Raw genomic sequence first — 25,937 nt, forward strand, 5'->3', positions numbered from 1 at the left:
AATTATTTTACACCTTGGGGTCATAGTTGAAGGATTGTCTGTTGCCTCCCCCTTTCTACTAACTCCGATCTTTGATAAGTGAACTGTTTGAATAGGGAATAAGGTTGTCCGGAGTCGTGATAATGAGGGGGGGGAGGTGTAAGCCCCCTTCAAGGATGAACCGTGAGGCGGTATCATAACGTTTCTCGGGGACCAGATATTACTTACGTTTTTCCTGATCCGCTGAAGCAGACCACGATGGAGGTTTTAGCTACAAACATATCTATGATTTTAGTCATTAAAAATCTGAGACTACCCCGAATCTTCCCCTTAAAGGGTTCCAGTGTCTATGAAAATTTAGAAAAAAGATCACAGATCGTGAAATCTTTCATATTTTTTTCCTCCCTCCGCTTCATGCTTCATCATTTTCCTGAAAAATTTGATAATTTTAAGAATTTGTAATTCTGGTAAGCAATCATCTTATGCCTATGAAGAGAATCAGACATTTCTCAGTTTAAAAAAGCTCTTTGGATGTTTTCCATGTCTGGAATTTTCAGTTCAAGGTTCTGCAGTTATGTATAAAATCTTTTAAACAATCAAATGTTCTTTGGAGACAAAAAGACGTCTTGAACTTTTATTATAATTTACAAAGAGTTATTTCCTTGAGTTCTTTCTCTATAGTGAGAGTTAAATCTAAATCATTTGTAGGAATTGGAATAAGTGGTAAATTCTGTTAAAGGTAGATGGGGCAAAATAGACAAATGCAAATAAGAAAATGAGATGAGAAAAAGTAATAAAAAAGGAGTAAGTAAAATAGATAATTAACTGACTAGAAGTTTAGAAAAAATGAAAATTACAAAAATTGGTTACAGATAAGTAATAAAGTACATCAGGTAAAGTGATAATAGATAAATGACGTAATTTATGTATCTTTTTTCCATATATTTATTAGTTTTAGTTTATTGAAAACAGTTAATTTTTTTTATATTTCTTATTCTCATAGTGAGTAGACTTCAATGCAAAAAAATTAATCTTTAATTTCTTAGCCAAGATTAATTTTGCAGCACCTTTTGTGGCTTAATTTCTACCAAAACAAAAATGTAAAATCTATTTGTAATAGTCATAACATACTTTTTATATATCTGGCACATATATTTTATATAGATATTTGTATATCTCAATAAAAAGTATTAATTTACCAATGTGTAGAAGTAAATATTTTTATTATACATTTTATAATGATTTATTCCAGCATATTTGAAAAAATATAAATGTTTGAAATGTTACTTACATAAATCCAAGTTAATAGTAATTTTATCTCTAGAACTGAAAAATTGTTTCTAAAATATTAAATTTCGTTATATGTACTTTTGCAAAATAAAACTAAATACCGACAACTCAATTCTCTTTTTGTCAAATGGTAATTGCGAAAGTGAATAATAAAAATACTTATAATCACGTATATTCTCAAATAGACGATATTTATAATATTTTACTTATACAGCAAGAAGAAACATATTTGTTTTACATTCGCTATTTTATATTTTTAATATTATTACACTTAATTTGTTTTTGGACGTGTATTAATATAATGCCAATTCTGTTATTTGGTTTTATACATTTACATCGTATTATATTTCCAGCTAATATAGCTCAGGAAATAATGCAATTTGACTTTTCTTGTACATTACCATCTGCTTTTTCAATCTCAATCAATAACGTATGAAAAATATCTGCAACAGACTGAAACAAAATAGAATTACATTGCAATCATCCACATGTAACAATGTAATTTAAAAAAGATGAAACAAATTTACCTCGTTTTGTTTTGCACTTGTTTCTAGGAAAGCAGCATGCCAAGAATCTGCTAATCGCTTGCCTTGTTCTGTTGTTATCATTCGGTCTACATATAAATCCGTTTTATTTCCTACTAATACAATTGGGACACTGAAATTCATAAAAATATATTTTATTAAAATTATATATGCTATACATTTGTAATTATATACGCTATCACGCAATCCTTTTATATGAGTTAATAAAGTGAATAATAATATAACATACTGGACTTTTCCTGTTATATCCAATAACTTGTCATAAATAATTTGTACAACTTCAAAACTTTTAGCACTCGTTATGCTATATACCAGGACATAACCATGGATATCCATAGAATACTGTGTAGGAAATATACTGTACTCATCTTGACCTGCTGTGTCTACCAACTTAACTTCATAGTCTTGACTATTTACTCGTGTACTTTTTGTAAATGCTGGAAAATATACAAATGAATTGTATTAAAAAATAAGTCAAAATAGGCAGTAGAACCGACATCTTTCAAATTTTTATATCAAATCTTATTTCTTTTTTGTAAATTTTAATTGAAGAAGCAAAGGATAAATTTGATGATAAGATGTAGGATGCTACTGCGTTAAATACATTCAATTATAATAAATAAAAATTGTAAAATACTTAAATATATAAAAAACAAGAAAACTAATAACTGACGAGTTCATGCATATTGCCAACAATACATCATGCTGTACTCGAACTAATTTGTGTTGTGTTAATATAATTCATAAGGTATGTGTACAAACCGCACATAATGTAAACTAATTCAGACAATAAAATACCTTTTGTACCTGAACATTATTCATAGATAAGAGTAATTTATATGAAATAAAATTGAGAAGCATTTCATGAAAACCAAACCAAATTTTTGAAGATCTTGAAATTTCTGTTATGTAACTTATGACTTATCTATTCTGAATTACGAAGTCATTACATAAATACCATCATATTTGTAAAACAATAAGCTTATCGCTGCTCTGTATTTCTTTTTTATGAGTATTAAGTCACATTTACCATCTTTTAAATTTCATATATGTAAATAATAATACGCTGGTATTACATTATTATATATGTTGATTTAGAAAAAGATATGACTATTGCGTAACACTTTTGCACTACAATTGCGATTGCAACAATGTATAAAATATGCATTTTCCATTGTAGTATCTTAGAAAGAGCAAGAATTTTTATATGCAGGATAAAATCTTTAACAGTTCAATAAACGGAAATTCTATTATAATGCCATAAGAATAAATATTAATATTTTTTCAATTATTCAACTATTATAAATTTTAAAGTTTTAGAATATAATGATATTATTAAATGAAAATTAAATTTACTCACATTTAAAATAATAATATTATCATTAAATTCTATTGCATATAAAATAAATAATATGAAATCATGAAAATTATGTATAATATCAGCTTAATACTTTAGTTATTGTAAATAACAGTATAATTACTAAAATATATAAATAGCTTAATATGTTAATATATCATAAAAATTGATCAAATATATATATTTTAGTATTGTACATGGAAAAATACGTTACTAAAATATCATATTAGATATAACATGATATAATATTAGAATATCTAAATAAATATAATAAATAAATATAATGAATATGTAGATGTTCTAATATCATAATGTAAGATTAGAATATATAAATGCAATCGAAATTTGTCTATATTCAACATAAAAACTGCAATTAAATATGTGAAGTGTACAAAGTACATATACTGCTCTGAATATATACAGGGTGAGTCACCTAAGAGTTTAAGCTGAAATATTTTCAATACTACTAATTATTTCAGAAAATGTTCTAGATGAGAGTTGAATGATTCCAAGGGGAGTATATTTTGATGTTATTAGTTTTTTTGTAGGTGTATAGAGGTCATGTAGAGGTCAACTCTGTCTTTTAAATGGAACTTAATTTATTTTTTATTACATCAGACGATACAGCGCAAGATTCCTTATAGAAAGTTATTAACCTACTTATACTAAAAAACTATTAGTTTAGTAGATATTTTAACTTTCAGTTTGTAAAACTTACTTTATGAAAGACAAGGAAAGATGTAACATACTACTTTCTTTTTTTCCTGGGACCCTATTTGTTTCCCTTATCTTTCATACAATAAGTTTTATAAACTAAAAATTAAAGTATTTATTAAATTAATAATTTTTTGACATAAGTAGGTTAGCAATCTTTTATAAAGAATCTCACGCTGCATTGTCTATTCTACTAAAAAATATGATTCCATTTAAAGAGACAGAGTTGACCTCCACATGACATTTATACTCCCACCTACAGAAAAGCTAATAACATCAAAACATGTTCCCTCTGAATCCATTCAACTTTTATCCGGAACATTTTCTAATATAGTTAATAATATTGAAAACATTTCAGCTTAAATTATCAGGTGACTCACCTTGTATATTGTTCGAGTTGCAAATGTAGCTTACACTTTAGAACAAAGGGAAACTTTCAATAATTCTCTATTAATACAATTATTTCTCAAATGTGAAAACTAAATTTTAGAAAATTATATATATCATACATTAAAAAATTTTATTGCAATGCAAAATCATTAAAAGTAATATGAAGAATAATATACATGTTGTAAGAAATTAAGACGATATGTTGGACTGTATGAAAAATTAACATACCAAATTTTTATACTAAATAGTTATGTCAAATAGTATTCGATATAATGATTTAAATAAATTCATAATATAAAAATAAATACCATGTGTTACAAAATCAAATAAACCCGTATTCGTTAAAATTTATCTTTTGTTTTAAAATGTAAACTGCGTCTATAAATAATTATAATGTCTTTTTAAAACTCTCTTGTATAATTTCTTTATCTCTTATATTTTCTAAAATTTTCTGCTAAATAAGAATGAAACAGCTTAAATATTTTTATACAATTATAGATTACCAACTTTCCATATTATAAATAACTATAATTGGAAACATTAATCTAAAAAATTGATAATTAATTATAAGTTAAACATATTAAACATATTTTAACAATTATTGGCTCATTGAATTTAGTATACCAATTTGCTCATTCAATAATAAGTTTTCATGAATCTCTATTATTTACAGCATGAATTACTAACAGAATGTGCAGAAAATACTACTAACAATGTCATTAGAAATCTTTGAAGTAGCGTGTAAGACGATACAGGTACTTCTTACTATTTTCTATGGTAGGGTCATATGAATCCACAAACTGTCCCTCGACGAATTGTATGCTCAGTGACGACTTGCCTATTAAGAACAATAAAAAAAAAACAATAAGCATTGAGAATACAAGAAACATAAATTTTTACATACATAAAATGTTTGTATGCGTTTATAAATTTGTATAAATATATAAGTATGTTTACATATATAGCAAATAAGTTACATTATTAGATAAATAATTACTTTATAAAGATATTAATTAGTATAACAAAACTAATGTAAGTCTAAAACGTTCCATATTTTTATTAGTCATGATATGATAATCATTTAATTTTCAAACACACTATAAGATAAGCAACTAATCATTGATGTAAATAATAATATTTGTTAACAGATCAGTTGTATATTAAATTATTTCAATTACAATAATAATTTTTCATTACCTACGGATCTATAACCCATAATAGCTATTTTCCTTTGTTTTGGTGGCATTTTTCAGCATTTATAAACAGAAACGCTGCAACTGTAGTCCATAAAGGCTGGTGCATGCTCCAATTAGAACCTCTACATAAAATTAAAATAAGAAATGTGAAAAATTATTTCTTTCGAATAAAAGAATATATTCTTATATTTGAACTAATTGTTAGATACTACTATTATTCTAGAAGATTATTATAATAAATTGATTCTATAACTTATTTTGTACTAAAATAATCAATTTAGATTGAAATAATTTATTTTGAGTTATAAATTATTACATTAAAGGTTATAGTTTAAACTATAATAAACATATTAAAGAAATTAGTTTACAATAAAACATATGTCTAATAACATAGATTGTGATTAAATAGATAATTAAATAATAATTCTATGAATATACTTGATTTTAGTATACTTGTTTCCTCAAATTGTTACTTAGTTTGATTACATCATAAATGTTTTGAAAATTAACTACGACATTTCCAATTATATATAGAATTATCGCCTATATTTGTAATATTTTATTTCATAAAAATTACTAATTGTAATTCGAATTTCAATAAAAGCTAAATAAAGGAATTATATACATGAAATATGAAAATAATGAACGACTCTTTGTGAAAACATATTTTTTATAAAATTACAGTCATTAAATAAAATCTGCAAAAGCTGTGTGCGTAAGTAAGAACGCATTTAAATACGTATTTAATATATGCGTATTAAGCATAGTTGTATGTACATATATAGTATTCTTTACATCATACTCTGTTTACGTATTTATCAATTATATAGTAAATGTTTCGTTGCGTTGCAATAATCAAACTCTTTTATTTTATAACATGAAAATTGCACTCATAAATAGACTTCTCATCGTATTACGTATTATTTAATGCACATGCAAATGCACATGCACTACTCACCAAGAAAGAGGAGGTATATACATCAGTATACATACATTATGTGCGTTTCATGTTAATCGACATATTGACTCCTATTATATTTCAAGTATTTAAACAAATAAAAGTTGATATTTGTCTGAATATGATGTCTTAAAATAAACTTCAATACTACTGGAAATATTACTATCTTCTTATACGCTGACGCGATAGTTTCGTACTGATATTTTATATAGTGTCACGTCTCTCGAACGTGTATAGACTTAACGAGTGACGGTAGTTCAACAGTAGCCGCAAGATGTCTACTATCTCCTCACAAGTACATAGTAAATTATTCGTTATTCCAGTATTCATTAATTTATATACAACTTCCAAAATTAATTTCAATTTTATAGGCACAGGGATAGAATAGGACCTATTAAATGTAATTCGATTGAGCAGTTTAATTGGTGGTCTTGAGAAGAAACCTTTCCTTTTTGTTCTATCTTTCTCCTTTATTTCGCGGTTCATCCACATGTTTTGATGCTGAAAGTCCGATCTTAGGACTCGATAGTCTTAGATTTTAATCAAATTCATAGGGATTTCCTTTTAAAAAGTTTTTTAATTAATTCTAAGCAATTTTTCTTATAATATATTTAAATAATTATATTCATAAACATTGCATTTATAGTATCATATATTTATAATATACAATGCCGCAGAGGGCATTAAGCAAAAGACATTAACCTCAAAGAAGAAAGCAATGGAATCCAATACCGAGGATAACACCGAATATATGCAATGCTGATATTAACTATAAATTTATAAATTAATAAAGATAAAAGCAATGATTTAATAAAATTAAAATTACATGTAATATTTACATACTGATCTCTCAATAAATGTTTATTTTAGGGAAAACTTTAATGCTTAAATTACATATAACATAGTATTAACACCTTGTATTGGTGACCATGTTTAATAGTTTACAATATAACACTATTTACTTCTTTATTGTGAAAAAACAGAATAAATAAATATTTCCGCGGAAGAAAATTTCTTGATTTCGTTATCTATTGGCAATGAAACATATCTATTTTGTAAGTTTGAAAACAAAAGTGAATTCTATTTCTTACATTTTCCATGTTTTTTTAAACCCTGTTACATCTTATTTTCTATGTTACTTTTTAAAATACATTATGAAAATCAGTTAAGGGAGACCTATGAAATAACTATAAAGTACACCAAGAACACTTTATGATTAATTTTTTTTTTAAATATTAATATTAATTCTGTTTTCAATTTATAAAACAGTTTTATCTATTGCAATTTTTTCTTAAATTCCAATTTGTTCATGTTATACTTTTGATTTATTATTTGTTATAATATAATACAATTATAATATAATTTAAAATAATATTAATGACAATTTTTATATTTTAGCTATGCTAATCCATATTTTTGGTATATGGTCTATTGAACATACGTTCACATACATACGATACGATGTGTATAATGCAGTGTGAAATTTTTATTTCGTTAATTATATCGATAATTTTTTTATATTAATAATAATTAATGAGTTTATACTATAATTTAGTGTAATTAATATATATACATTGAATTAGTTGATTTTTGAAAATATTTAAAATAAATATTTTAAATGAACTTTCACGAGATAATGTCTGAATTATATTTTGTAGTTGTATTATTTCAGTGCAAAATGTAAGCGAGAAACTATACACAAATCTCTATTTCATTTCATCATTATAAGAGTTCTACATTTTAACATGTAATGTGTATTAGATATGAATAGATAAACTGTAAGTACATACATGTAGTATCGCGAGCGAGGGGCCTAGGAGTTGGCGGGTGAACCGCGTGGAATGTCGCGAGAGCCGAGGCGTTCTTTTCGATCGCGTAGTTTTGGAAAGAGGAGGCCTACGTGATCTTGGCCACAAGCGGTTGCCAAGGGACGAGAGACGAATCAACGGTGATTGCGAGTTGCGTTGCCGAGAGAGTGTTGATTGCGTTTATGAAAGTCGAATCGTTGATTAATTATTTAGTTGTGCTGATTATTATACGTTTGCTGCGATTAGTTCATGTTAAACAACTATTGTTTTTCTGTCTGATTAACACCTGTATCATCCATTCATTGTAAATATATTCCATCACGATATTACATACATACCTACGTTACACGAAAAATCAAAAGTGAAACCTGTCCAGCAATAACACGTCAATATCATATATACGTCCTCTTTATGTCACGAAGCTTTCTCTAGATCATAGATTCCAGAACTGATTCTAGAACAAATTTCGAAAAAAAGACAAAATTATCTTTCTTTCTTACAGTCCTCTTTGATTTGAACTGATGTTTTCTTCTTCTTCTCTTTTCTCCTCCTTTTCTAAAAAAATACAGATTCTTATATATATGTAGACAAATTATACATATATGTATTCGCAATGAGTGCAATCAATCTGATGCTTTTATAATTGATCTTGTACTTCCTAAAATGAATAGGTATACTTTCTTACTACTTTATAAATCAGCGAAGAACACACGTAAAAAATTTTATTTAGGACAGTTAATGTACGAAATAAGAAGGAAGCGCATCGTAAATCGCTTTTATAACGTTTTCGACTGATATTTTATAGGATCAGGGAATATATACATATATTTTTTATTGTTAATTGTTGATTTTCCCTGGTTTAAACAGTGATATGTCCTTAATTATGAATAAAATGGCTACAATAAGTTATTTATTGATACTTTGAAGTCATTTACAACATTTCTTATGACTTTCTTAAATTTATTAAGGAGTCGATTTCTCCTTGGAATTATTACTGACAGATATTTGCTTATGTACATAGAGCATACAATAAAATAAAAAATAAGTTCGCATAAAGATATATATGAAGTACGAAGAAAAACTACGCAGAACAAAATCCTCGGGGTATACACAGGAATGGAAAGCAAGCGGGTAGATATAAGGAGGTCGTGTTTCATTGGCACACTCAGTTTATTACTCGATCTACATAGCAGATCAGACCGTATTATAAGAGCACGCAAATTAGCATTTCACAATGAAAAGTGAATTATTGTTGCAAGTAAATAATAAAAATTCTAAATAATATGTTTATTCTATACTTTAATCATCAATACTTAAGAAAAATTCGTGTCGATAATTCTTTCCTTTATAGATTTTTATATTTCTTGTGGGCAATATAAAAATTATAAATTCGAAAAATGTAGCTTTTACTTTCAAGATTACAGTGATAATTTGTTGTTCCAAATTTAACATATACATCAGAATACTTAAAATTTAAAAAATATAAATTAGTCTTCTTAATGATTTTCAGTTTATTTTAGTTTTACCGATATTGCTAGTTCCTATGTCTGAAGGATTTTTCTTCGAACAGTAAGTAAAGTTAAATTTTAGTCTTGTCGATGATAAAACTTATTTTTTAAATTAAATTTACTGTTAAATTAGTGTTATAGTAATTTTAATTTTCATTTATTAAATATATACATTCCCCCTAGATTTACATTAAATGTTAGTTATAGTGTGTTTAATAACGATATTATATGAAGAAAACAGATCGTACATTGACAATTTGTATTTCAGCCCTAAAAAGCTATTAATGGATTTGTTTCAATCGTCAAAAGAAAAAAAAGAAGCAAGAAAGAGGCCTCATATAGATCATTATCATGTACATTATTATCCAGTAACAATCCCTATATTTGAACCACTGGTGAAAGCACCTAAAAAACATAAACTGGAAGAAATATATCAGTAAATATGAATTATATTACAATTAAAATATAGTGTAATTAAAGTGGTTTAAAGCTTTTGTAAAATGTGTATATACTTTTACATAATTAATTTTTGTTCTGTGTTATTTAAGATCAATTTATTTCATAGTGTACACATTCCGTTTGTTAAAACTTTAATTGATAGTAGAAAAATAACTTTGATAAATTACTTATTGACGAATAATTTTGAATTTTGAATAAAATAATTGTTTAGGATTAAGAAATACATATTTAATTTAAAATTTTTAGCAACCAACTGGAAACGATTGGGTGGTCCAGTCACGAATATAAATATATTCCTGAACCTAAAATTAAAACTTTTAGTTTATATGATTCGTGGAAAAATTCTGTGCCCTGCAAAAAAGAAATTTTAGGTAATAATTGGAATACTTTTAACTTATTTTCTACTTTTTAAACGCTTGCGATTTAAACAATGTTTATCCAATAATGTTCCAGAAACAGATCTTTTTGAAATAATGAACAACAGCGAGGACGAAAATGTATTGTACATACACCCCTCCACTCACAAGTATTAAAATACACAAAAAAAGAGTACCTAAAAAATCATTAGAAAATTATTAAAATCTTTAAAAGTTATTATCTCGTTTGAAATGTTAGATTATAAAGAACCTATACATATATTCGATATGACAATAAAAAAATGCAAATTATCTGTATTAAAATTAAATCTTTAATCAATCTTGACATTACTAAACATTTTATTAGACATGTTTAGTGTTATTTAGTTTTAATTTAGTAAATATTCTGTGAATAATAAGTGCCACATTCATAATATTTAGGTTTTTCATACTGATATTTTTGACACTGATTATATTTGATACTGATTTTTATACTTAAGGATTTTACAAGATAAAAATCTGTTGACGTAAAAATCTTTATTTTTTAAGTTTACTTTTGTAAACTCTAGCGTGTCAAAAATATACCTTATGATGTTGAATATGTATCGTAAAATTTATTAAATACTGCATTATGCGTTAATTAGAATTAGAGATTGGTTCAATAAAATAAAAATATATTTTTATTTCCTTGTCACAATGTAGAACTAATAATATTCCTAGCATGATTGCATGCTATAGATAATATTATTAATTTTTTGCTTTTTAAATTGTTTTATTTAGAAAGTATAATTTTGTTAATAACATAATACAATACTTTTCAATGTATTAATAGAATATGTTGTAAAAAGAATAACAGCTAGAAATATGGTGGCACAATATTTAGTACTTTCAATATTTTATTATCTTCTATATTATATACAATTTTACAATTTTAATTTAATTTTAAATACATGATAATTACAATTTTTCACACATAAAGTTTTAATTTAAGATATCTAGGATCGTGCATCTTTTCGGAAAGCATTTTATAAGATATTTTCAATAAGCGAGATATATTCGATGGTAATGGGAGCTTTCTCTTCTCGATACGCGTTTCTTGTTGCTCCATATGATCCTGTAAGAGCTTGGACATAAGGAGCAACATGTATTTGCGATCGGTTAGTCGTACGATATGAGTTCCCATCACTTTTTCTAATCGGGATTTTACCGGTGGATAATTTATTCTAGAAATAACAAATGAATAAATAATATTTAAAAAATAATGAAAAAATTATATAAATCACAAATACACGAGTAGTAACAAATAGAGATTACAGGTCCAAAATTTATAATTGCATTTTAGTATAAATCTGTTACAAGTAGTTTGACAATATCATTCAATATTTTGTTTCTAATACTTTTTTAGACGTAGATACGAAAGATTAGAATTAATAATATCTATATTATAAATTTATAGTAATATAAATTCTATAAAAGAACAAAATGATTTTTAATTGAATGACAAGAAATTAATATAAGCGGTAGAAATTATAACTTACGCATATCTTACGTGTTCTGTTTCCCACCATTGCAAAGGAGCGTCATAAGGATCTATAGCAGAGATAAATGCTATTTCTACATCTTCAAATACCTTTCTAGGTTTTTTCGGGGCTTCCACTTTTCTCTTATCGAGTTCGATCTTTTTATCAGCTTTACTAATAATTTTATTCTTATATTTCTGCTTTTCTTCATGGTTAGCTTTTTTCTGATATCTAGTTCGCCTTTTTTCTACTGTTGCAGTTTGCATACTAAAATATCTGTTTCTATCTTCGTTTTCTTTATATAAAGCTATCGATTTAATTTAATCATTATATGTTATGTTTTCTAATTGATATAAAACACAGTTCGTTACATTGACATCAATATGGTTAGACTAAAATTTTGAAAATGAATATAGAAAATTTAAGAAAAAACAAACGCATTCAAAAAAAAAATATCTCGGACTATGAATTTAATTAGAAATTTTGTTCTTTCAAATAATAAAAAAGAAATTTATATAAATAATAATAATAATAATAATAATAATAGTACTTTATTGTATATTAGACTTTATGTCTATTACAAGGAGGTTCTTTGGCATAGCAGATTGATTTATTTAGTATATATTTTCTTATCTTATGGATAGTTGTTCTAACCATTATAACATACATTAGAGGCTAATGTAGTATGCATAATAATAATATAATATATATGTATCCATGAGATAAACTATAATACTTATATATTATAATATAATATGAAAATATTTCATTTTACTTGTGATATTGTTCAGTATTTATTTTTTAATGCTGGTATTATGAGATCATTGTTATACTATTTGACTTGCATATTCTAATTTTTCTACTAATATGTAGCATTTCAAGTGTTTTATTTTCTCATTTTTATGTCTGAACTGATTATCCTCATGCCAGCTTTACAGTTGCTTGGATGTACATACTGCACTAGTTTTCATGTTTCTTGTATATCACTCAACACAATCATGACTTAAGGAAGTCATCCATTTCTCTTTCTCCCTAAGGCATTACTTGTATCGTTGATGATTGCATTGTATTTGACGTAATTGAGTATCGTACACACGTTATCAAGATAATTTCTCTTTATTAACCTACCTTTGTGTTAACTTGACCTAGTTCCTTACGTTTAAGGTAAGAAATTTCTAATTTTTGCATGTTCTAGAGCTGGTGATTTAAAAAATATGTACAAAATAACTACACACATTTAAAAACAAATGCTTTTATGATAATAATCAATTTATATATTTCCTATTTACGATCTTCAAAAGATTTAAAAGTTCCAAAAAATTTTAAAATAATATTTTAATTTAATATGTCTCAGATATCGAGGCATAATGCTCATTATAATCTCTTCTAGAGTTAGTACATGTTTCATATATTTTGTTTCCATCTCCATTTATTTCTTGAAGCTGTATTATAATTTATTGTATATATATCTATTAGTACATTTTTGTTGCTTATTTAATATTATAGTATTTCTATTAATCGATGTAACAAATTGAAATACTTTACATCAATTTTTTAGAGACAAATGTATGATTAAACTTGAACAATTCCCGCGCTTACAACGTTAATCGCTTCACTATTAAACTATTAACTGCTATCAGATAGTAAATCTGCTATTAAGCAGCTTTTCTTCCATATAAACAACATGAAATTATTTTTAAATTTCATACAAAATATGTTGTTACTCTTTGTTTAAAAAATCATATTCAACATTCAAGATTTTTAAAATTATGACAATTATAAATAAAAATATTATATTGCACGCATATAAGATCGATCATATATAAATAATACTTACATACATGAAATTTCTAAACAATATTTGTATTTCTATTGTAGAAAATACGTATAACACATATTGTATACAACTATAATTAACCTGAAAGATGTTTATTTTGCGTAGTTAAGGATATTACTATGGTCGTACGTCATATTACTCGTACTTATAATTGTAAGACATAGTCGGTATATGTGACTGTGTTGTAAGGTACGTAAAAATATCTTTAGAAACATGGCGAATATCGCAAAGTTTGTGGGACTAGACAGAGCTTGTAATTATTGGCGTGCAATAAAAGCAAATGGTGGTATTTTAAATTCTTTGTTCACATTATACAGGTTAGCATAACACAATTGTTATATATAATATTTTCTTAAATAATATTTATATATGTCAATACTTTTTGTAATTATCTATAGAATTGAAAATTTCTTTTGTAGTAGTAAACCTAATCTTTTAAATATTTATGATTGTGAGATTATAGATATTTATTTTCTGTCTTAAGTTCAACATAAACATATAAAAATAATTTAACATCACAAATAACATTATGTGATATTACATTATAGAGTGGATGAATTAAAAGCTGGTACTTTAGTAGGTGTGGATAAATATGGCAACAAATACTATGAAAATAATTCACACTTTGTTGGTAAGTTCAAAAAATGAAAATTCTTTTCTTATTTGTTTATAGTATGAATGTGTAAAATATTTCAAAAGATATTGTACTATTATATACTGAGATAGACAAATACATATTATATACTTACTATATTTTTAAAGAAACACAGCTTTTTTAATATAATTAAGTATAATTTAAGAACATTATGTTTATAAACAAAAGTTGACCATTATACTAAACAATGAAGTTATCTGTAATTAAAAAGTTTCTGTTATGCTCATTACAACAGGTTCTAATAGATGGGTAATATATTCTGAAGAAGTTTATATGGATTATGATGGTTCTCAAGTCCCAGCAGAATGGTTTGGATGGTTACATTATAAAACCGATTTAATCCCTACTAAGGATCCTAATCGACCAAAATATTCGTGGATGGCAGATCACAAACCAAATTTAAGTGGTACCAACGAAGCTTACATACCTTATACTACTACAAAGCCAAAAATTATACCATGGAAACCACCGCAGTAATATATTTCCAGTGTAATTTGTCATATAGATTTGCATAGAGTAATTATAATAAAGATAATATGTAATTAAATGTAAATAAATATAATGAAACTTAATATTTATATTTATTTAATATATTATTAATTACTATCAATAATTGAGTTATTGTAGCTTGAAAATATTGTATCTGACTATAAAGTCTTCAAAAATTCTGCCGTCTGTTCTTGAAAAATATGTATTGTCAGAATTTAATGTTAAATGAAATATTGTATTATTTATCGGCATTACATGTGCCCTTTCGGGTCTTGAGGGACTTTTGGTATTATATCCTTATATCTGCTTTTATGGGTAGTATGACATAACATAGAACATATAACCTTAAGACCTAATTATAACTTAACATAACCTATATGTTTACATATAAATATAAATATTCGTCTTGAAATCTAAATCCTATTTGGTCTCACTTGCCACTTATTGCTATGTCTATTTTTGGCATTATACTGACACAGTACTTTGCTTTTCTTTATAGTTAAATATTGTGTGATTATATTTTATAAATTTTAGTTTAGTTTTTTTACTTTGATTACTATTATATTTTATTATATATGTTCTATATATACATATATTTTATTATATTACATAATAATTATTTAATAAATATAATTATCTGAAAATTATCATTTGAATTTGAATTATATTTTTATAATTACTATCATATTTTACTATTTTAAAATATTACTATAAAATAATATTACTGTTACGAATATACACAAATAATTTAGTTATATTTTTACTTGGAAATAATTTTCTAAGTATATATATGTGTATATATTATGTGTATATATAAGTGTATATATGTGTATATATGTGTATATATAAGTATATATACACGCACATTATAAATAGTCCATTATTAGCGAATTAGCAAATTATCTTAATCATTAGATTTCTCAGAAGAAAAAAGAATAAGATCTAAAGGTACAATCTCGCTTATCCGAACAAGTCGGAAAACAATGCAGTTCAGATAACCGAGCAGTCCTTATAGTAAAGATTGACTAATTATTCCATTAAGCTTTTCTTATTAACTCGAATAGTAGAATTTAAGTATTAGGATTTTAAATTGCTTCTTCTTTGACATGCAGATAGTTTCTAAGTACAAAATATAGATTGTATATATTAACATATCTATTATCAAACTACGTGTTTGTGCGTGTATAATTGAAATAATGTTCGACTATACTTCGGATAATAAAAGCTCAACGTTAACTTGTTCATATAAATGAGGAGCTAATAAGTGAGACTCTACTGTATGTAAAATTCTTGTTCATTTTTTTCGTATATATACATACTTTACATATTAACATTTAAGTACATTTATAAAAATTAAGAACATTTCTTGATAATACTAAATTAATTTATGAGAAATGATTGTTTTAGTTACTGTGACTTTTTGGTAGAGAATATAATTAAAAAATAAGGAAGTTAGTACTCGAGATATGTTTATTGATATTTCTATTACGAATTTTAAAGAAAAGAAAAAGTCCTAAAAGAATAGCCATCCTTGTTACTTGTTACTACTGTCATATTGATTAGTCTTGATTACTAAGAGTAGGGAGACAGTACAAAATGTATAGACGGAAAAGTTTCGGTCGTAAGTTAAGAATTAAAGATAGCCTCAGAAAGTTTGCGTTACTTATTTGAGTAGGGATTTATCTCCCTTGAACTTCGCAAGTACTAAATATACAAATGTGTATACAATTCAACTGATTAAAAAGGTTGTTCTGGCAAATGAAGATCGGAATTTACGGGTGAGCTACATATCATATATTAATAAAATATGTCATATATATATTTTTTTTTATTTATATCTTCCCTCTTATAGACGTGTATGTCTGTTTATTAGAGGAATATTCTTGTTCTTTAAATGAGCAAGTTTATTGTTATTTAAACGAATAATTTATTAATTATTACGTCCTAAAAAATTGTTCATTAAAATTAAATACATACATTTTAAGTTTAGCAAATCTTTTATTTAATTGCTTTTCAAGAAAATAAAGTGGAACTATTTATTAATATGCACTATAATATTTGAGAAACTGTTAATCCCCCACAATTTATGATTTAATAAAATTCAATAATTTATGATCCTTCTTAATATAGCGAAAAGCATTTCTTTCCATATTGGATCCTGATAAAAATGTTCGATTTTCCCTATTATTTTATTTATATAACATAAATAAAAGAAAAATTGCAATTTTTTCATAACTGGTTAATTTCAAAGTACGACAAATTATGTAACTACAAACCAGATGAAATTAAATTTATATTTATGAAACTATTTCTATAATTATAACAATAATAAATTGTACATATTTTGCTGAAACATGAATTGATTATATATCTCAAGTGAGTGGGTAAAAGAATAAATTTAATACCTTTTCTGCATTGCTGTCTTTTGCTTACGACTCTAATAGTATACAGTACATTAGCTGAGATTTTAATAATATGTATATCCAAAATCTAACATGTGATCTTACGTTGCATTCTAGATATTATATGTGCTTCTCTGTAAAACTAATAATTCTAATTTATACTCTTTTGCTCGCGCACCAGAGGATATCTATATGTATAATATATAACTAAACATTTAACAAAATACACATTGTAGGCATTAAATTAATATGGTAAATCATCAAAAAGCGATATCACAAGCAAAACATTCCGCTTCCATAAAAAAGAAATTGTTAGTAAATGAAGCGATGGTCCACGTAAAAAATGAAAATTACCATAAGGCCATATACCTTTACAATAAAGTAAGTTTTTTAATTTCACGTATTTGAACACATTAAAATATTATCATTTATAAATGAATAATTAATTATGAGAATTGATGTATCGAAGTGTAGTGAAGAAGTAAATAATCAGCTCAAGAGTTGTTAAATTATTTGCAATAGTCTAAATTATATAGTAATTTCTAACCCCTGTAACTTTTTAATCCTTTTGCTTCGCTAATAACCCATGTATGCGATTGGTTCAATTGTATATAAGAAAACAAGAAAGATGCTAAAATATTAAATTTAAAGTTAAGTTTAAGGAATTGAAATGTATTATAATTTATCTTTGTATAATTGGAAATTTTGATAAGTACTAAATAAATACATACTCAAAATCATATTTTCTCTGTAGGAATAAATTATTTTTCTTTTACATATGCGTATAACATAAAATATGTTGAAACGGTATATTACTACATTTTCTATTAACAACTGACAATTATGTATTAATTGTCAGCTTATTGTTTGAATTATTTCTTTAAAGTTATTAATATAATGTACTATTAAAAAATATACACATATGAGCTATTAACAGATATAATAATGTGATCGAATGAATATTATCATTGATTTTCTCCAACTTCATTAGGACAATAACTACCGATCTATCTTTTTACTAATTTAATTTTAACAAGAATATTTATAGAAATATATAATATTTATTGTATATTTGTATTGTTATTAATAATAGAGAAAACAACTCATTTTATAAAAAAAGATACCTTACCGTATCACTTACGATTACCACGCTCTTATTATACCGTTAAAAAGAGAATATCACATTATTCTTAGACCTATGTATATAGAGAGTATTCGAAAATGATTTATCGTAAGTGACATAGCATTATTCTACACCTCTGGCTCAGTGAAGATTTGCAAAAAAAGTAGCCGCCAAATTGACATAAATCACGAATTTCAGGATCAAGGTCAGTTCGATGACTATTTTTTTTTGCAAACCTTCACCAAACCAGAAATATAGAATAATGATACTCATGACAAATCATTTTTAACACCCTGTACATATATATATATATTTATTTATTTATATATTTGTATAGCAAGGAAATATGTACAATACCAGAACAATTTGTTCCGCAACAGTTTGCCCTTTAAATTTTACTATATATTATTACATCGAAACAAATACACATCGATTTTTTTACTAGCAGATATTTATAGTTAAAGAACTATTACAAAATTATACAAGTAGTAGAAAATATAATAATAAACATGTTTAATGTTAATAAAAAAATAGTGACGATTAAGTTTACATTAAATAAGAATTATAAAATAATTCGATTATTAAGAATATGAAAGAATATGAAAGAAAGAAATTTTTAATTGATACAAAGATTAGTAACATATGATTTACAAAATGCGTAGCAAATCAATAAAATTTAGAATTTACTAACTATAATTGCTAACATGAACTTATTAAATTATTTCAAATAATATTGGTCAAGACTTTATCAATGAATCCATAGAAATCGTTTAAAAAGGTTTTCAGTTTTTCTCGTATTAGTTTCTTGTATCTTATTAATTTGGTTATAAAACATACATATATTATTTTATCTTTTATAATGTAATACGAAATTCTAGCATAGTAAAAAATTTTGACGTAATTACAACATGAATGAGTCTTTATTCTAAGCGGAAAAGCCGGAAGTAAAAAATGCTTCTCTAAAATAACTCAGAACTTGATACTGTACAATTATGAACTTTAAAGATTAATTTCTACCGACGAAATTTGAATAATATATAATAATAAAATTTGAATGTCACAGGATAAAATAAATACTTCCTGACAACACAAACTAAAGTAACTTGAAATTCCTTTGCACACGTACGATCAGTGATTTTTACATACCGAATTTGCCCGCATTGTTGACTGTTTCTAAGGAAACAAGGCATCTAACCAAGGTGTCGATAACCACACGTCTATTCCACACGCAAATCACACAAAGTAGTACATACTTACCTTGCATTCTAAGCTATTTTCGTGAATGAAACGCGCTTAGTGAATTCGTTCTGTCGGTTTCCATTTACTATTTGCAAAAAAGGGATCGAAAATCGTCACAGTGATATTTTTAAATATTTTTTTAACATAAAATATTTTTTACACAAAAACAAATATAAATTACATAAAGAAAAAAGTATCAAAAAGCGATTTTTCTTTCTTCTCGTATTTGTTATTATAATCTTTCTTTTATTTCCAACATTATTTCATCTTTAAAAAAGAGGGAAATTAATCCAAGATCAAACGTAACAAAAATAACCAACGATGGGTGAAGTACTTGTATCAGAAACTACGGATACCCAAGACGATATTGATTCGAAGATTATGGATATACTGAATCCAACGATACATCACCATGATCTATTACAAAGCTACGTGCGAGTAGCCGCAGAAAGCGTTTCAAATTTGAAACAGTTCGAAGAATCGGAAGATTTCGATAAGGTTCCATCTTTGGGAACCTGTCCCGACAAAGAGTTCATCGATAATGACGATAAAGAAAGCCACATTAATGATGATAAAAAAGATAGGAAAAGTAATAAAAAGCAACGGGAGAGTAAATCCAATAAACTGTCAGTCGAATCAGAAGTGAACATTCAAAAGAAAAAGAAATGACGCCGCCTAAATAATGGTACTCGCCACCAGGAAGAAGTATACACTGATAAGGATCGCGCTGCCGCGGTAAATATGGGAACCAAAGATATTAAACAATCGTTAAAAATAAAGCAGAAACAGGATCGTAATTTACAATTGCCAGAAGACACTGGGCCCAGAACTATGTTGGCTTTAGGATTACGTGAAATGCGAATTGGCGATGTTAAAGTCGCAATGAATTGTATCAACAAGGTTCTTTTTAATTCTCTTTTTAATCGGATATATGTATGTATGTAATTATAAGGGTGGTTGGTAACTGATGGTACAAGCGGAAAGGGGGTGATTCTACGCGAAAAAAGAAGTCGAAAATATAGAATAAAAATTTTTCGTTTGAGGCTTTGTTTTCGAGAAAATCGACTTTGAATTTTCGCTCGGTACGCGCGCGGTGCGATAACGGATCTCACTGTAGATCGTTGTCTCGATGGAAAAATTAAAAAAAAAATTTTTTTACGTTTTTTTATTCTATATTTTCGACTTCTTTTTCCGCGTAGAATCACCCCCTTTCCGCTTGTACCACCAGTTACCAACCACCCTGTATTTTCATTTTTTGATGTTTTGCTATCCCCCCCCCCCCACCCATTATCCACTTGCAAAGGAATTTCAAGTTGTATAAAATTTAATCATCTAAAATGTTTAATATTTATTATATGTAAATATTTCTCTTATGATATATTTTGTGTATTTACATTCTATAAAAATTGCATTAAACATAAACATTACACTGATTCATAACGTCTGTTTAAAGTCGTGTAATTGATTTCGAAAGGAATTTTGTTTTAATAATATTATTGTATGAGTTTAACCGATCTCTGAAAAAATAAATAAAAATTTGTTTTCTATAATAGAATTAAGAAAGAAATTAGGACACAGTAAAATATTATATTATTTTCTGTATTATTATCTTTATTTATTATATTTATTTTATATCTCGCATTTGTTTAAAGATATATATGTAGATATTTAGTACAAAAAGCACTAAAAATTAAAAAAATAGCATTTAAGAAAAAGTTAAGAATCTAATCAAGGGTCAAACAAAAATCGATCAAGAAGCTCATATTAATATTATAACATCGTACTTTTATCAATTATTCTTGTTATTAAACATTCACATAAACATACCTACTAGTCAATTTACTAAAGAATATGTATGTAGCATTTATGTGCAAAATTATTAATAAAAATGTAAATTTCATTGTTTACAAATACATTTACTTATCACAACATTGTGAAACATTAAACATACATTGACAATGCATAATAAATTGATATATTCATTTAATTAACACTTTTACTGTAACATACATTTCATTTAATAAGTTGAATAAAATTAACTAATAGTAGATAAAACTGTTTGCATTATAACAGAAATAGCGAATTATTAGTAATTGTCTTTATCAATTAACGTTTAAAAGATACAAAATATATCATTGTTCCATTATAGTGTAATTCTCTAATATCTTCATCTTATTAGCTATTATACAAAGTAATAGAAGATAATTAATAAAGTATACATATATACATACTATTCTTCATTAAAAATTATTACACACGAAATATTTATATATATCTGTTAACTGTTTGTTTTTCACACTATATTTTGAGCACAATGTAATTACATCATATAATTAATATTATTCTTCTCTGCCAGGCATTAGATCTTGAGCCAAATGATAACAATGCATTAATAGCACGAAGTAAATGTCATCTTTTATTAGGAGAGCCCCAGAAAGCACTGCAAGATGCTGAGAATGCATTACGATATAAAATGAAAAATGTCAGCGTGGCTAACGCAATATACTGTAAAGCAGAAGCTTTATACTGCATTGGTGATTTTGAAATGAGTCTTGTATATTATTACCGTGGCATGAGAATACGTCCAGAATACGGACAGTTCCGCCTCGGTGTTCAAAAAGCGAAAAATGCGATACAAAATATACTACGTAAAAATTGAATGTTTCTATCATAAAAACGTAATTATACAGAATACTTGAAATAACATCTTTTTAAATCGACGATTTTTATAAGTTTAGCGGTTAATCAACCATGATAGAAACTGTTAAATATGTTTACAAATATGTACAATAAAACATTTATATATACTTAAAATATAACGTAAAAATGTAGAAAAAATTGTATACATACATACATACATATTATATACATATTCATTTATTTATTTATTTATTTATTTATACTGAATATAAGTAACATTATTCTTTTAAAATGAATGTTTCATATATAAACTAGTGATAGTGAGATATATTATACAGTATATAAATCAATTTAATTATAAATAAATTAATTTTTCTTTCCTTGATAATAATTAAATAAACATATTTAATGTCATCAACGTATTTAATATTTTTCGTAATTTTATAATTTCATTAAATAGGTAGTACATTTATTACATTAATATTACCTGATATTACCATTACAGTAAGAAGGAATAATTGCGTCACTTGTATGTAGGTTAGATAGTCTCTTTAATTGCATATACACACATGCATATAATAAAGCACAACAAAATATTACGGCGACGGGACTATTTATTATATCCCCTTTCTCGGTTTGAATGCTAACATAAAAGCATATTGAAATTTGTTTATAAAACACGTAAAAACGAAGTATTTTATAATGGCAGAAACTGTTTTAAGTTCCGGTGAAAAAACTTTCATTCTCCATGGAATAGATGTAAGTTAATATAAGAATCTACGTATATATATATATATATACATATTTATTTTTATAATAAAAGTTATTTTGTCATATTTTTACGATTCTATAATCATAAGGCAGACTTTAGAAATGATGGTAGACGACGATGCGAATATCGATCAATGGAAATTGAAACTAAATTAATGCCACAAACACATGGATCAGCAAGATTACGCATAGGAAATACGGATATACTTGTTGGCATTAAAATAGAACTTGATGTACCTCACGCTGACAGACCAAATGAAGGAAAATTAGAATTTTTTGTTGATTGGTATGTAATGCTTCTCATAGTGGTTATTGAATATTTGATGTCCTTTACTAATGTCCAAGTAATTATTTTATAAAGTGAAATCCCTTATATTTCTAATATGAAAATTAAATAGATAATTTTATAGTAGTTAAAAAGATAAATATGTGCTAATTATTTCATATTGCGTATTATGTATCAGTTCTGCTACTGCAACTCCAGCATTTGAAGGAAAAGGTGGTGATGATTTAGCAACTGAAATAAGTAACATTTTAACAGCTGCTTATCAAACGCGTAATGCTTTTGATTTAAGAACATTATGTATTTTACCTCATAAGAAATGTTGGAAAATATATGTTGATATTTTGGTAAATAGTGTTTATACATTTAAATAAATATTATAAGAACAATAATTTAAATATTTTATACATACATAATGTATATACATAGATTCTTCAGTGTGGTGGCAATCTTTTTGATGCAGTAGGAATTACAGTTAAGGCTGCATTAAATAGTACAGAAATACCAAAAATTACAGCTGCGACTCTGGATGGTGGAGAACCAGATATTGAATTATCAGATGATGCTTATGACTGCATACAATTAGATACCAGCAATTATCCAATTATTGTTACACTGTGCAAAGTATGTTTCTATCAATTTATATTATATATTTCATAATTTTTATATTATGAATATTAAAAAAAAGAATTTCATATTGAACTTGAAATATGAAAACTATCAAATGTTTGTATATATATACGTGCATATTTTAGACTATTATTTAAATTTTTCTAGATTGGTGATAATTATATCGTGGATCCAACGTCGGAAGAAGAAGTATGTAGTGCAAGTAGTATTGTCATGTCTGTATTACCAAATGGTAAAGTTTCATCAGTGATTAAGTTGGGTTATGGGAGCATTCAGTCTAATACTTTTATCAAAATGTTGCAAGTAATTATATTGTTATTTATTATAAATAAATTAATCCTATACACATATATGTGTAAGGTTTAATAGGGTGCGTAGTACAACAATAAGAAATAATAAGAACAGTAAGAAATTATTTAACGTGCAAAAGCGAATAAAAAATATAGAATAAAATTTTCTCATTTAAACCATTGTTTTCAAGAAAATGAAATTTGAAAAATCGTTAATTCGTTAAGTACATATGAATTTATACTAGACTAATACTAAGTACATTAGTAATTAACTACAAATGTACTAGACTATTTCTTGTCTATATATATCCAAACTCGAAAAAATTTTCTCGAAAAAAATGTTGTATACAATGTTGATGTCATCTAGTTGTACCATGCATTCTGCCACATCTTGAATATGTATATATCAAAAGTAACAAAAGTATGTTTTCAGATGGGTAAAAATATAGGATTACAATTAAATAAAAGTCTTATGAAAGCACTGAAAAAAGAAAGTCAACTAGGACAACGAAGACAAATATTAGGATTTCTTAGATAAATATTCGTAATAAATATAAGTATACCTTTAATCCTAAATATAATTTAATTTTACGCATAAATGTATTGAATTGTTTGTCATTCTTATATCTCATGTCTTTTAAATAGCTTTTTCTTTTTTATATGTATTTTCAATCTATTAAATCTGTACAAGTGGACAATTTGTAAGTGAAATAAACGAGACATTTTATTTAAAGAAAGAACAATAAATAAAAAATTATAATAAAGAAACATAAAACATACAATATATCTTGAATCATTACTTTATTATGTTTAGATACTACTTAATAGTAATTACAATAATTCTTATATGGGAGAATTCTCAAAACCATATGTAGCAAAAGTTTTTGGCTTCTCGAGACCTTTGTAATCTTTAGTTCCTGGAATTCTTGCTTCACGTGTTGGTCTCACCATCCAACCAGATTGTCGTGTCCAATTCTATGAAAATAAATATTTTGGTATGATACTTAATATCAAGATGTTCCATTTGCGATATACTGAAAAATTATTTCTTACGCCTGTGTTATATTTGTAGTAATACCGTACGCCATAAAGTATAACAAGACCCATCAAACATTTTGCTGTGACATAACGTACAACCATTGCACCCCTATTACCCTATAATTAAATATAATATCAAACAAAAATAGTATCAACTAATGAAATTACTTTTGATATATGATCTAGCTAAAAGTTTTATTCTTTTACCATAAGAGGAGTTAATAATCTTTCAAATGCATTTAAAGGTATTCTATAGAATCTTCGAAGTGGATTATAATAATGCTTATAATATTCCTTTGTTTTTAATGGCTCTTCTGGTGCAAGAATGTGGCTTTTAAGATACCGAGCTCTCCATGCACGTTCTTCTTCCGTCATACCAATCAAACGTTCTCTTTCACTCACTAAACGGCCACCAACACTCATTGGTTTTACACCGCCACTAACTGAAGATGCCATTGTA

The 25,937-nt window shown here is 26.0% G+C and overlaps 8 protein-coding genes across 14 annotated transcripts; 5 read left to right on the forward strand and 3 right to left on the reverse strand.

Annotated features, from left to right (window-relative positions):
• Positions 1-984: 984 nt before the first annotated feature.
• On the reverse strand, positions 985-6,676 carry Rheb (Ras homolog enriched in brain). Of its 3 annotated transcripts, none has more exons than XM_076620238.1 (6): positions 6,465-6,676; positions 5,473-5,593; positions 5,042-5,113; positions 2,044-2,251; positions 1,797-1,926; positions 985-1,722 (listed from the first exon to the last, which is right to left on the reverse strand). In XM_076620238.1, exons 2-6 carry the CDS (start codon positions 5,519-5,521, stop codon positions 1,633-1,635), a joined length of 549 nt encoding a protein of 182 aa, XP_076476353.1. In that variant the 5' UTR covers positions 5,522-5,593; positions 6,465-6,676; the 3' UTR covers positions 985-1,632. The 3 variants fall into 3 exon arrangements, with proteins under 3 accessions (XP_076476353.1, XP_033185569.1, XP_033185579.1); XM_033329678.2 differs by having other exon boundaries at positions 6,430-6,675; XM_033329688.2 differs by lacking the exon at positions 6,465-6,676 and adding an exon at positions 5,910-6,035.
• A 1,082-nt stretch (positions 6,677-7,758) lies between these two features.
• LOC117154620 (uncharacterized) lies at positions 7,759-10,978 on the forward strand. The gene is given in 6 exon segments (XM_076620239.1): positions 7,759-9,334; positions 9,337-9,368; positions 9,748-9,806; positions 10,014-10,181; positions 10,451-10,575; positions 10,658-10,978. Coding segments are annotated over 6 exon segments (498 nt in total). The 5' UTR covers positions 7,759-9,300; the 3' UTR covers positions 10,738-10,978.
• Positions 10,979-11,423: 445 nt separating this feature from the next.
• On the reverse strand, positions 11,424-14,019 carry LOC117154585 (uncharacterized). The gene is made up of 3 exons (XM_033329702.2): positions 13,918-14,019; positions 12,099-13,522; positions 11,424-11,783 (listed from the first exon to the last, which is right to left on the reverse strand). The coding sequence occupies exons 2-3, from the start codon at positions 12,344-12,346 to the stop codon at positions 11,528-11,530; spliced, it is 504 nt and encodes a 167-aa protein (XP_033185593.1). The 5' UTR covers positions 12,347-13,522; positions 13,918-14,019; the 3' UTR covers positions 11,424-11,527.
• A 14-nt stretch (positions 14,020-14,033) lies between these two features.
• ND-B17.2 (NADH dehydrogenase (ubiquinone) B17.2 subunit) lies at positions 14,034-15,144 on the forward strand. Its single transcript, XM_033329822.2, has 3 exons — positions 14,034-14,234; positions 14,466-14,548; positions 14,808-15,144. Exons 1-3 carry the CDS (start codon positions 14,131-14,133, stop codon positions 15,047-15,049), a joined length of 429 nt encoding a protein of 142 aa, XP_033185713.1. The 5' UTR covers positions 14,034-14,130; the 3' UTR covers positions 15,050-15,144.
• A 1,391-nt stretch (positions 15,145-16,535) lies between these two features.
• LOC117154602 (outer dynein arm-docking complex subunit 4) lies at positions 16,536-23,113 on the forward strand. Of its 3 annotated transcripts, none has more exons than XM_033329751.2 (3): positions 16,536-16,839; positions 17,700-17,844; positions 22,182-22,672. In XM_033329751.2, exons 2-3 carry the CDS (start codon positions 17,713-17,715, stop codon positions 22,482-22,484), a joined length of 435 nt encoding a protein of 144 aa, XP_033185642.1. In that variant the 5' UTR covers positions 16,536-16,839; positions 17,700-17,712; the 3' UTR covers positions 22,485-22,672. The 3 variants fall into 3 exon arrangements, with proteins under 3 accessions (XP_033185642.1, XP_033185634.1, XP_033185625.1); XM_033329743.2 differs by lacking the exons at positions 16,536-16,839; positions 17,700-17,844 and adding exons at positions 20,567-20,725; positions 23,003-23,113 and having other exon boundaries at positions 22,182-22,503; XM_033329734.2 differs by lacking the exons at positions 16,536-16,839; positions 17,700-17,844 and adding an exon at positions 20,567-20,725.
• LOC117154655 (uncharacterized) lies at positions 19,516-20,494 on the forward strand. Its single transcript, XM_033329834.2, has one exon. The coding sequence runs from the start codon at positions 20,147-20,149 to the stop codon at positions 20,492-20,494; it is 348 nt and encodes a 115-aa protein (XP_033185725.1). The 5' UTR covers positions 19,516-20,146.
• Positions 23,014-25,223, forward strand: Rrp42 (exosome complex component Rrp42). Of its 3 annotated transcripts, none has more exons than XM_033329635.2 (6): positions 23,014-23,224; positions 23,326-23,522; positions 23,701-23,866; positions 23,949-24,143; positions 24,297-24,452; positions 24,862-25,223. In XM_033329635.2, the coding sequence occupies exons 1-6, from the start codon at positions 23,168-23,170 to the stop codon at positions 24,886-24,888; spliced, it is 798 nt and encodes a 265-aa protein (XP_033185526.1). In that variant the 5' UTR covers positions 23,014-23,167; the 3' UTR covers positions 24,889-25,223. The 3 variants fall into 3 exon arrangements, with proteins under 3 accessions (XP_033185526.1, XP_033185517.1, XP_033185535.1); XM_033329626.2 differs by having other exon boundaries at positions 24,873-25,223; XM_033329644.2 differs by having other exon boundaries at positions 23,035-23,224; positions 23,330-23,522; positions 24,873-25,223.
• Positions 25,224-25,933, reverse strand: ND-B17 (NADH dehydrogenase (ubiquinone) B17 subunit). Its single transcript, XM_033329714.2, has 3 exons — positions 25,685-25,933; positions 25,493-25,594; positions 25,224-25,414 (listed from the first exon to the last, which is right to left on the reverse strand). The coding sequence occupies exons 1-3, from the start codon at positions 25,931-25,933 to the stop codon at positions 25,283-25,285; spliced, it is 483 nt and encodes a 160-aa protein (XP_033185605.1). The 3' UTR covers positions 25,224-25,282.
• Positions 25,934-25,937: the final 4 nt, after the last annotated feature.

Source organism: Bombus vancouverensis, chromosome 7 (genome assembly GCF_051014615.1).
Source record: "Bombus vancouverensis nearcticus chromosome 7, iyBomVanc1_principal, whole genome shotgun sequence".
Taxonomy (NCBI): domain Eukaryota; kingdom Metazoa; phylum Arthropoda; class Insecta; order Hymenoptera; family Apidae; genus Bombus; species Bombus vancouverensis.

Excerpts from the sequence above, each read along its gene's own strand:
- ND-B17 (XM_033329714.2), bottom strand. The coding sequence starts at position 25,933 with ATGGCATCTTCAGTTAGTGGCGGTGTAAAACCAATGAGTGTTGGTGGC. Across the intron at positions 25,595-25,684 it reads GATTATTAACTCCTCTTATG|GGTAATAGGGGTGCAATGGT; the intron begins GTAAAAGAATAA and ends ATTTAATTATAG. Across the intron at positions 25,415-25,492 it reads ACTACAAATATAACACAGGC|AATTGGACACGACAATCTGG; the intron begins GTAAGAAATAAT and ends TTATTTTCATAG.
- ND-B17.2 (XM_033329822.2), top strand. The coding sequence starts at position 14,131 with ATGGCGAATATCGCAAAGTTTGTGGGACTAGACAGAGCTTGTAATTAT. Across the intron at positions 14,235-14,465 it reads TCTTTGTTCACATTATACAG|AGTGGATGAATTAAAAGCTG; the intron begins GTTAGCATAACA and ends ATTACATTATAG. Across the intron at positions 14,549-14,807 it reads AAATAATTCACACTTTGTTG|GTTCTAATAGATGGGTAATA; the intron begins GTAAGTTCAAAA and ends TCATTACAACAG.
- LOC117154655 (XM_033329834.2), top strand. The coding sequence starts at position 20,147 with ATGGGTGAAGTACTTGTATCAGAAACTACGGATACCCAAGACGATATT.
- Rrp42 (XM_033329626.2), top strand. The coding sequence starts at position 23,168 with ATGGCAGAAACTGTTTTAAGTTCCGGTGAAAAAACTTTCATTCTCCAT. Across the intron at positions 23,225-23,325 it reads TCATTCTCCATGGAATAGAT|GCAGACTTTAGAAATGATGG; the intron begins GTAAGTTAATAT and ends TATAATCATAAG. Across the intron at positions 24,453-24,872 it reads CTTTTATCAAAATGTTGCAA|ATGGGTAAAAATATAGGATT; the intron begins GTAATTATATTG and ends GTATGTTTTCAG.
- LOC117154585 (XM_033329702.2), bottom strand. The coding sequence starts at position 12,346 with ATGCAAACTGCAACAGTAGAAAAAAGGCGAACTAGATATCAGAAAAAA. Across the intron at positions 11,784-12,098 it reads ACAGAACACGTAAGATATGC|AATAAATTATCCACCGGTAA; the intron begins GTAAGTTATAAT and ends TGTTATTTCTAG.
- Rheb (XM_076620238.1), bottom strand. The coding sequence starts at position 5,521 with ATGCCACCAAAACAAAGGAAAATAGCTATTATGGGTTATAGATCCGTA. Across the intron at positions 1,927-2,043 it reads GATATAACAGGAAAAGTCCA|TGTCCCAATTGTATTAGTAG; the intron begins GTATGTTATATT and ends TATGAATTTCAG. Across the intron at positions 1,723-1,796 it reads CAAGTGCAAAACAAAACGAG|TCTGTTGCAGATATTTTTCA; the intron begins GTAAATTTGTTT and ends ATTTTGTTTCAG.
- LOC117154602 (XM_033329743.2), top strand. The coding sequence starts at position 20,567 with ATGGGAACCAAAGATATTAAACAATCGTTAAAAATAAAGCAGAAACAG. Across the intron at positions 20,726-22,181 it reads CAATGAATTGTATCAACAAG|GCATTAGATCTTGAGCCAAA; the intron begins GTTCTTTTTAAT and ends CTTCTCTGCCAG.